The 10,974-nt window shown below is 35.4% G+C and overlaps 1 protein-coding gene across 1 annotated transcript; it reads right to left on the bottom strand.

Annotated features, from left to right (window-relative positions):
• Window positions 1-3,461: 3,461 nt before the first annotated feature.
• On the bottom strand, window positions 3,462-9,586 carry LOC308678600 (vomeronasal type-2 receptor 26-like; the record flags this gene model as incomplete). Its single annotated transcript, XM_081345826.1, has 5 exons — window positions 3,462-4,357; window positions 4,654-4,780; window positions 5,989-6,216; window positions 7,011-7,871; window positions 9,380-9,586. The coding sequence occupies 5 exons, from the start codon at window positions 9,584-9,586 to the stop codon at window positions 3,462-3,464; spliced, it is 2,319 nt and encodes a 772-aa protein (XP_081201952.1).
• Window positions 9,587-10,974: the final 1,388 nt, after the last annotated feature.

The raw sequence follows: 10,974 nt of genomic DNA, 5'->3' as shown, positions 1-10,974 counted from the left end.
AATAATAATAATAATAATAATAATAATAATAATAATAATAATAATAATAATAATAATAATAATAATAACAACAACAACGACGATGATGATGATGATGATGATGATGATGACGACGACAACCACCACCACCCAGAAACAGGTAATACTTTAACTATATTTGTTGGGAAACACCAGTTGTTCAGAAAGGGGGAGCTCCACATTTTATCATTATAGGTTTGAACACATTATCTCAGGAGTAGCAGGAGAAAAATGAAAAGAAATGTAGTAGATTAACTACTATTGATCTTCCATAGACAATAGCATTTCTACTACCAATACACTGTAAATGGAAGAGATGAAAGCATAGATATATAAACATGATTTTTTTTTTAAATGCCCTGAATGCAACTGAATGCATTTTTCTCATTAGAAAAAAGTTTGTGAGCATTTTCCCTACATCTAGGGAAACATCTGGCAAGTGTATGTTATAATCTATTAAAACAAGAAAAAGAGAAAAACAAATGGAAATGCATATAAAAGATCTATTTTATATTCTTAATGGGGGGAATATACATAAATATCATAAATATCTTGATTTAACATACACTTTTGCTTTTCAGACATGGATGATTGCTTTCAGTGCCCAGAAGATCATTATCCAAATAAAGACCATAATTCATGCATTCGCAAACCTATAAGTTACCTATCTTATCAAGACAATTTGGGGACCAGTTTGGCCATAGTGTCCCTTGTGTTTTCCTTCATCACGGTCTGCATTCTAAAAATTTTCCTGAAATACCATGACACTCCTATTGTCAAGGCCAACAACAGTAGCCTGTCCTACATCCTCCTTGTCTCCCTTCTCCTCTCTTTCCTTTGTTCCCTGCTTTTTATTGGCCGACCTGTGAAGATGACCTGTCTCCTTCGACAAACTGCTTTTGGCATAATCTTCTCAGTGGCGGTTTCCTGTATGTTAGCCAAAACAATCACAGTGATTCTTGCATTTATGGCCACCAAGCCAGGTTCAAAGATGAGGAAATGGGTTGGAAAACGACTATCCGTTTCTTTGGTTTTCTCCTGTTCTCTTGTACAAACTCTTCTTTGTGTAGTTTGGCTTTCTACCTCTCCCCCCTTCCCAAGCACTGACATGAACTCTCTTAGCAAAGAAATCATTCTGGAATGTAATGAAGGCTCTGTTGTAATGTTTTATTCCATCTTGAGCTTCATGGGGCTTTTAGCTATTGTCAGTTTTGTTGCAGCTTTTCTAGCCAGGAAATTACCAGACACTTTCCAGGAAACCAAATCCATCACTTTCAGCATGTTGATCTTTTGCAGTGTCTGGTTGTCTTTCATACCTGCCTACATGAGTACCAAAGGAAAATACATGGTGGCTGTGGAGATCTTTGCCATCTTAGCTTCCAGTGGGGGACTGCTGGTTTGTATCTTTTTTCCAAAATGCTATATCATCGTGTTGAGGCCTGACTTTAATAGAAAAGATCATCTGATAAAAAGAATCCATTAAATGGCATTCTTCGTGATTACTTTTTTTATGAAACATGCTAATATTAGTCATATATACCGTATATAATTTTTTATTTATTTTAATTCCATTTATATCCCGCCCTTCTCCGAAGACTCAGGGCGGCTTACAAGCTTAGCAGTAGCCTTCATTCTATGTATATGCCTGCTTATTAGGGCTTTCACACACACCCCAAGCGGCATTATTACAAAGTCAGCTTAATTGCCCCCAACAATCTGGGTCCTCATTTTACCTACCTCGGAAGGATGGAAGGCTGAGTCAACCTTGAGCCTGGTGGGATGCGAACCTGCACTAATTGCAGGCAGCTGGTGTTACTTAAGGAGGCATTAGCCCACTGCTCCACCAAGGCTCTCTCTATATATATGGCAAAGGTGTTTTATTTAAAATAAATTAAACCTCTTATTTAGTTTAGTTTTTTTATGGCTCATGAATAATATGTCTTAGTCCTTGGTAATGCTGGCTATTGTGTATGTCATAATTTACAGAATGAGAATATTAATGAAGTTTTAGAAGATTGCAAGAAGCTCAGAACTCATCACCAGATGTGTAGCCAACTTCTAGATCTGTTTGCAGATCTTCAGTGAGGAAGATCCACCAAGTCAAAATAATTGTAACTGTTTTTTTCACCCATAGAAATTTTGTGGTTGAATGGCTATGAGAAGGAGACTCTTAAGGTTATAAGCTCCCGCCATCCTTTATTTATAAGCACCAAGTTGATTTTATTTCTAATCTAGTTATATCATGCTATTTGGCTTATTATTTTGTACTGGGTGTTAAGTTCATAATTGGACTACATGTATAAAGACAAATTTAAATCAATCAGAGTCATTTTTTTCAACATATTTTAATGCAAAGGACATACGGTACACTGTTTTTTAGGTATTCCAACTAATTATTGTAAGTTCATATCAAATGTAAGTTCAGAATAAAATGATTAAGCTAAAACATTTTTAACAACTGGGCAAAATGAATTGCTTATTTGCTAATCAATTTTTTAAATCCCATTTATATCCCGCCCTTCTCCGAAGACTCAGGGCGGCTTACAATTTAAAGCACAAATCAATGCGCTTAGCAATTTATCCACTATTTAAAGTTTAGAAGGCTACATCAAGGACTATGTGATTTCTTATTGCCATCTCCATCTCCACATACAAAGAGATGTGTGGCAATAAATTAAAAAGAAAATATAAAACAAAGAAACTCAAAAGGCAGACTAGATGGACTACTAGCTCTTTTTCTGCTTCAATTTTCAATATTTTGATAAAAGTACATTTTCCCACAACCTGCTCATAGTTGTGATTCTTATTGGTATGTATTGATGAAATACTTGAACCCAGTGAGACATAAACAAGGATATGCTTGTGGATTTCATAATCTTCAGTCCTATCCTCTTAGTCTTTAGTGGGGAGAGGATTTATTTGTTTGTTTGTTTGTTTGTTTTGTGCCCAGCTGCAAAGTCATGATTTTTTCCTATGCCCTTGGTTTTTTTAGATATTTTGTTCTAACAATAAGTATCATTGTTTTTAAGGAACCTAGGAAATAATATTGTACGAATCTCTATAAACTACTCAGATATTTGGGAATTGGAATGGATTACTTGGATTAATGTTATTTGGATTCATTACCTGGACCCAAGAAATGTATATGGTTGGGGAAAAGAAACAAGTGCAACTGGATGTGCAGGAGATTCTGAGAATCAAAGAAAAATGAATTCTGCTGTACTATAGTTACTTTCAGAAGGCATGCTTAGTAGGAAAAGCCTACTAAGAGAGCATGGGTATCATGAAAGTGCTTCAACTTCTAGCTTAAAAAACAAATGGAGTGATGGAGATTTCAAGCTGGAGAAAATAAAGATTGCTATTAATATCACTTTGCATTATTGTATTGTAGTAGGGGAAAAGGTGCATTGAATCATTCAGCAAACTGAATTCCATATTCAAAATTATTTCCTTACTAACTGTCTCTTTGAATTCAAATCAGGTCTCAAAATAATAATATAACATTTAGGGGAAAAGATGCAGCCCAGTAATCCAGCTGCTGAAGCCAAAATGGAGAAGATCTCCACAGCTACCATATATTTGCCCTTGGTACTCAGATAGGTTGGAACAAACGATATCCAGACACTACAAAAGACCAACATGCTGAAGGTGATAAATCTGGCTTCATTAAAGCTATCTGGTAACTTCCTAGCTAGGAAGGCTACTGTGAAACTGACAGAAGTCAAGAATCCCAGAAAACTAAGAACGATATAAAACATTGTGGTTGAACCTTCATTACATTGCAGGACAATTTCTTCAGTTATAGAGTGCATATCAAAATCTGGGAATGGAGGAGAAATTGTCAGCCACATTGTACAAATGGTAAATTGTGCCAGGGAGCAAAATAGGACAATAGAAAGAGCCAATCTGTTCCCTACCCATTTCCTCATTTTGGAGCCTGGCCTGGTGGCCATGAAAGCAAGAACAACAATGATAGTTTTCCCTAATATGCAAGAAAGGGCCATAGAGAAGATGATGCCAAAAGCAGCTTGTCGCATGAGACATTTCATTTGGTCAGGTTGCCCAATGAAGAGCAAACTGCAAAGGAAGGAGAGCAGGAGAACAATGAGAAGAATGTAGGTGAGGCTTCTGTTGTTGGCTTTGACAATGGGGGTGTCTCGCTGTTTAATGAAGATCCCCAGCACCATAACTGTGATGAAAGAAAAGAAGAGACTAACACTGACCAAGGTGATTCCCAACGGCTCATTGTAAGACAAAAAGGTTGCCTTTTTTAGAATGCAAAGATTTTGAGCATTGTTTGGATATTGGTCTTCTGAACATTGAAAACAATCAATTGCATCTGGAAAAACAAAACATCATGGTCAATTTTTAAAAATACTCAGGAAGCAGAACTGAGAGTTAATTATTGGGATTTTTTTTTCCTAATTAATGTCTACTTATATTTAGTGTCATGCTGTAAATGTGCCAGATCTTCTGCTACTTACATATTATTTTTAGTAATCCTTTTATTTTTAGTATTCATATAGCAATATCATTGGTTTAGTCACATCACAAATCAGTTTTAGGAAGTTTAAAAATTAGCATTTTGAATCACACTTAAGAAGACTGTATGGCTTTGCACAATATAACACTTACCCATTTGGTTTGAAATTTTCCCTTTTGCACAGGGAAGGCAATCATAACAGCAAAATGGCTTCCCTTCTAGTTTCATCTTCCTGGATCCTGAATAGCAATTGTCATTGCATACAGAAAGAGGTAGGACCTATCAAGAAGTGAAACCAGGATTTATTAAAGCACTAAAGTTTCAGAAGATCCTATTTCAGTGTGGATTTTACTTTTACACAATGAACGTAGGATGTAGATGTCCCAAATTTCTTTCCATTTTAAAACAATTATATTAAATAAGTGGAAGTATTGCAGGGAGGGAGAGCTGGAATCAAAAGTGAAGATAGGAACACTAAGAAAATAAATTTGCTTAGCTAGGTGAAAATAAAGATCCAGAAAAACTCGTTTCCCATGTATACATCAGCTGGAAATAGAGATGAATTATTCTTTTCCCTCTGAATTGCAATTCCTTCCTCTCCTTTGACCACAGCAATGACCAGGTGTTTTGTCTGAACCATGTACTGTCTAGACCTTGACATGAAATTCTCCCCTTGCTTTTTTCCTTCCCATCTATGCCAGAAAGGTAACCATCAACTGTTTTCTGTTGAGAATTCATGTCTTTCAAGGACTGGTGGAAAAAATAACAAAGTATGAATAACAGTTTCACCATTTTTCCTGTCATTTCGGGCATAAATGGGAAATTGGCAGAATCATCATTCATTTACCCATCCATCAACCAACCCATCTGCAGTATTTGTCTCTGTTTCCTGCATTTCACTATTTCTCTGCTAATTCCTTTTTTTAAAACACTATTTCACCACTCTACAGCTGAACACCACCCATGCCATAATAAAAAAGTAACCAGGCAGCTCAAAATCCCTGTATGAAAGACCCTTGAAGATCTTTCAACTCCTGGATCAAATGGAAGCTGACTGCTCCCCAGATAAAATGATTAGCAAATGGAAACTTGAAAATCTGGACATGTCATTCAAGGAAAAGGAAGGCTAGGGGGGAAATTCTGTTTTGTAGGGAAAATCAGCTTTCAGATGAATGGGACTGTTTAATTGACAAATTGAAACAAATTGTTATTACTGTGTGATAGTAATATGATAAATAGCTTTAATTACTTTAGTGAACATTCAGATATTTTTTTAAAACCAGGCAGATTTGAAATGCCACCAGGAATAGACAGCAGCTATAGCATTAAGTTCTGTTAACACTGTAAAGATTTAATTAGGAAATACAGTAAATTATTTTAATCTTTGCTATATAGAGATTACATGCTTTTATCCCTTCAAATCTATAATGCTGAAAGCAAGAAGGGAAAGAAAAGAATGTGCAGTTTGAAATCTGAGCAAGAAATACCTGGTTAAACATGGTGGGCCAGATGATGTCTTTTGTAGAATTTGTGAACAGCTTAACTGGAGAATCTGTTGGGTCGATTTTTACAACTTTTACTTTAACAAAGGTCCTGTTTGGGAATGTGACCCAGTTGATAATGTCAAATCCAGTGTCTAAATCTCCATTTTCATTAAAGGAAATTTTATCTCCTGCAGTGTTATTAAATGAGATGGTTCTCAAATAGTGATGCAACTAAAAAGAAGCAAAGGGTGACAATTAAAAAGAAGGGAAGGGAAGGGAAGGAATGGGAAAAGAAGGGGACGGGAGAGAGAGAGAGAGAGAGAGAGAGAGAGAGAGAGAGAGAGAGAGAGAGAGAGAGAGAGAGAGAAATTGTACTAATAGCGATGCAACTAAAAAGAAGCAAAAATTGACAATTAAAAAGGAGAGGGAAGAGAAGGGAAGGCAAGAGAAAGGGGAGTGGATAGGAAAAGAAAGAAAGAAAGAAAGAAAGAAAGAAAGAAAGAAAGAAAGAAAGAAAGAAAGAAAGAAAGAAAGAAAGAAAGAGGGAGGGAGGGAGGGAGGGAGGGAGGGAGGGAGGGAGGGAGGGAGGGAGGGAGAGAGAGAGAGAGAGAGAGAGAAAGAAAGAAAGAAAGAAAGAAAGAAAGAAAGAAAGAAAGAAAGAAAGAAAGAAAGAAAGAAAGAAAGAAAGAAAATTAAGTTAGGGATATTGATTTCATGGGACTAGGTTCATTAATACAATATGATTGTTTGTACGTATTTCTTCTCTACCACACACTTTTGAATCTCTGTCAATAATGTCAATGCTGCTACATCTAAATATTTTCTTCCCTATTGTTGTGGCATTTTTTATCTATCCACAATTGCAAAAGTTTCTCTAAGTCAGAAAAGGATGAGAAAAATGTTTTGGCAGGAGACTGATAATTATCACTCCAGTGTACTCATTGCCTGGATCTGATTGCATTACCTAACAGCTCATTGCATTAGACAGAAGAGCAATGGGAAATGGGCATTCATTCTTTGATTACCTGCCATGCATTTTGAGTCAAAAAAAATTCTCTCCCAAGTTCTGGTCTTCCTCTGTGTTTAGACATGGAAGAAATCATGACTTGTAAAGCATGTGCCACAGCATACACTGCATTATAAATGCAGTAACTCTGCCCAGTCATGGTGGTATCAAACACAGACTTACGTAGACTCTCCAACTTTTCTTCTCCAGTGCACAAAATTCCAGTATTTTCACCTAACTTATCTGTAGGAAAAGAACATTCAAAAGCCTGTTCCCAGAAAACTCTCATTAAATGGTCTTCCACATCTGAAGTTGGGTTTCTCATCTGAAGGAATTTACTGAACCCAGAAATCTCCTTGGAAGAAACTTCAAAAGTTATAACACCATGGAAAAAGTCCATACCCCTAGTTTTTTGAAAGGGAAGGGATGTAAACTCCATCTGGGCTGGCATTATCCAAACTTTATCTTTCCACTCGATGGGTATCTCTTCAAATTCTGTAAAGTACGGCAACATTCTAAAAATTGCTGTGACCTGGTTTTCACAATATAGAATGATAACGTTGGCAGTGCTCTTCATGATAATAATATACATTTTACCAAAATCTTTAAATGCTCCTGCAATATCATTAGAAAATGTTTCCTTAGCCATCTCTTCCATGAACTCAAAGCAGATTCCGTTTTGGGAAAATGAAGGAACAGCATTTTGAATGAACCTGTCTCCACTCTCATTACGTTGGACAATCAACCCAATCCATGTCCACCTAAAATACAACAGCAACTGGAGAATACCCATAATCTGTCGGTCACCATCTGGGAAAAAACGATGAAAGAAAACAGCTTGTACCTGGTCATCTATCATTGGAGAAGATCCATATATCAGCTAAATATAGAAAAAAAGGGAGGGACATGATTTTCCAAAATGAAATATTCATTATTTTTTTAAAAAAACCTGTTCTTCATTTATCATCTTTGTTGCAAACATTAATAGATATCTAATCATGGTCATAAAAATCATTTCGCTGGGACCTAAAAACCTGGCTCTTTGAGCTATTTGGTCTGGACTGAGGGGTTTAATGTTTTTAAATTGTGATTTAATTTTTGTGGCTAGACTTAATTTAATTTATTTTAATTTTATATTGGATTGTTTTTAAATTTTGCCTTGTAAACTGCCCTGAGTCCTTTGGGAATAGGGCGGTATATAAACCAAATAAATAAATAAATAAATAAATAAATAAATAAATAAATAAATAAATAAATAAATAAATAAATAAATAAATAAATAAATAAATAAATAAATAAATAAATAAATAAAAAAATTATGTCTATAATTAGATATATTTAGGAGTAGTATAAGTGCAAAGCTAAGGACAGAAATACATGAATTTGTGACTGAGCTGGCAGTGATAACACAATTGACAGCTTTAATTAACGAGATTACCTAGTTTTGTTTCCACTTGGAAACCATTTCTAGATTATCACTTAAAATGGAGAAAAATGAAACTTTGATATTAGGTTTAGATGATTAAGTCAACTTTCTTGTTATTGAAATGATTTGAATTAACTGGAAATGTAAACAAAAGGTTGTTTGTCACTTTTTCTTGTACTCTACTGAGATTAAAAAAAGATCAGAAGTCATCAATTTTTTCTTTTTCTTTCTACATCTTTGTTTTTTTTCCTCTATTTTTTCTGATTTTTGTTTCCATAGTATTTTATCATATAATAAACTCTAATAAATAATTAAAAGAAACACATTCAGGAAATGTTATAACCATCTCAGAATTGTCTCCCCCTGGTTTGTTACAGTGGAAAGGCAGCTGAGGGGGGAAGCACTTTGAGAGGGGTAAGACTGGTGTCAATCCTTTGAGATACTCCAGACCATGAAACCACAATCTTCGAGTCTGAAAGCATTTTCCCTCTCTCTGTTTCATCTACAAAGTTACATTTAAAAAAACAACAGAAATCATACACATGATAAATAATGCAGTGGTGGCCATATGTTTAGGCACTATCCTAGATTTACTCCTAAATCTGAATGCAAACTAATAATGTACTTTGATTCCTTGACTTACTTATAAATACATCAATACATTTTATCACCATGTTTTAATAATACTATTAAGTATTTATGGACTTGATTAAGCAATTAAATGTATTAATATTGGGGAATATTTATATTGATCTTTATATTGCAGAATGGCCCTTCCTTCCTTCCTTCCTTCCTTCCTTCCTTCCTTCCTTCCTTCCTTCCTTCCTTCTTTCTCTCTGACAGTCAATCCTGAGATGCTTTCTCAAATTGGTCTGGGCTGAGATTTCATTTACCAGATCATTTACCTATCTCTGAAGGTTATTTTCACAGCCCCTTATATGTATTTCAAGAACAAATCTTACCTGGGGCATCTTGTAGATATTCAAGATGTTTGCCATGAAGGGACAAATGTGAGAATTAGGTCCTGCAATAACAGATACTGCCCAGTCCTTGGCATCACACTTATAATTGGGGATGAAACTGCCCCGTGTTGAGAGAAGTTCCATTGAAGCCAAGTAGGTCCATCTCGCCATGAAATAACTGTTAGAGATGTGCATACCAAGAGTCATGTTGAATAAAATGTAATTGTTTTCATTGATCTCTTTTACAGCAAAAACCAAGGCCAGGATATGTTGATAGTTCTGTAGAAAAAATCTGCACAGATATATTCCAAATCATACTTAAATCATCTCTTAAAGAATCTGGTATTACATAGACTTCATTTACAATTCAGCTAATGGTATACAGAAAGAAATGGTGTAGTACTGTGCAGGAAATCATGTAAATGCACTAGCACTCCAAAGATTTTCCATTGCTATATATGGATTGAATTATATAAGTAAATTATACAATAAATAAATGTATATATTCTAATGAAAGACTATGAAATCTGGTGAGACACTTCAATCTTCATGGGTACTTTTATGGGTAGAGGAAGAACATGTGTTCTTGAACCTTATTTGAGAGCAAACAGAATAACAGAGTTGAAAGGGACTTTGGAGGTCTTCTAGTCTACCCACTGCTCAAGCAGGAAACCCTATACCATTTCAGACAAATGGCTGTCCAATCTCTTCTTTAAAAACCTCCAATGTTGTTAGAGCACCCACAATTTCAGGAGGCAAGTTGTTCCACTGATTAATTGTTGTCACTGTCAGGAAATTTCTCTAGTTCTAGGTTGCTCTCTCCTTGGTTAGTTTCCATTCATTGCTTCATGTCCTACATTCAGATGCTTTGGAGAATAGGTTGACCCCTTCTTCTTTGTGGCAGTTCCTTTGATATTGGAACACTATCTTGTCAACCCCTCATCTTCCTTTTCATTAAACTAGACATGCCCAATTCCTGCAACCATTCTTCATATGTTACATATAAATGATGTATGTAACTGTATTTCTGGAATCCCTTATCCTAGGAAAAGATGTAACTGTTTCATTGGGGCAACCCTACATTTGTATTCCATATATGCTGAACAGCTATTTGGAAACAAATTGTAAGTACTACATAGTGCCATTGTTCCCTAATATTCCGAAGAACAATTAAATTGTTAAAGCTTGGCATTCAATTAGCTATAAAAAATGTTTCAGTAGTATCGCACTGATGATTCATTCCACTGTAAGAAAATGAGAAAAGCACTGGCGTGAGAACTGCCTTAAGTGTGTGCGTACGTTAGTGTATTTTTATTTATTTGCCAGATACGAAATATCAGTGAGAATCCATTTCTATTAGCTTAAGAATGAAGGAACTAACCAGCAAGAAACCAGGAGAAATAATTTGTGCTGCCAGCAATACCACTAATTAACTCAGTCCAGGCATCTTCTTAGAGAAAGATATCTGGTTTGAGACATACTACAGCTAAAAAGAGAAATTCTTTACATGATGTCATCAACCAGTTCTTCAGATGGATGTCTTGTGAAATCCGCTCGATCAGATATCATGTAGAACTGAGATAGTATCCCAGCTA

Source organism: Vipera berus, assembly GCF_964194415.1.
Source record: "Vipera berus genome assembly, chromosome: Z".
NCBI lineage: Eukaryota > Metazoa > Chordata > Lepidosauria > Squamata > Viperidae > Vipera > Vipera berus.
The sequence above is the reverse complement of the archived record's forward strand: the minus strand, read 5'-3'. Positions and strand labels throughout refer to the sequence as shown.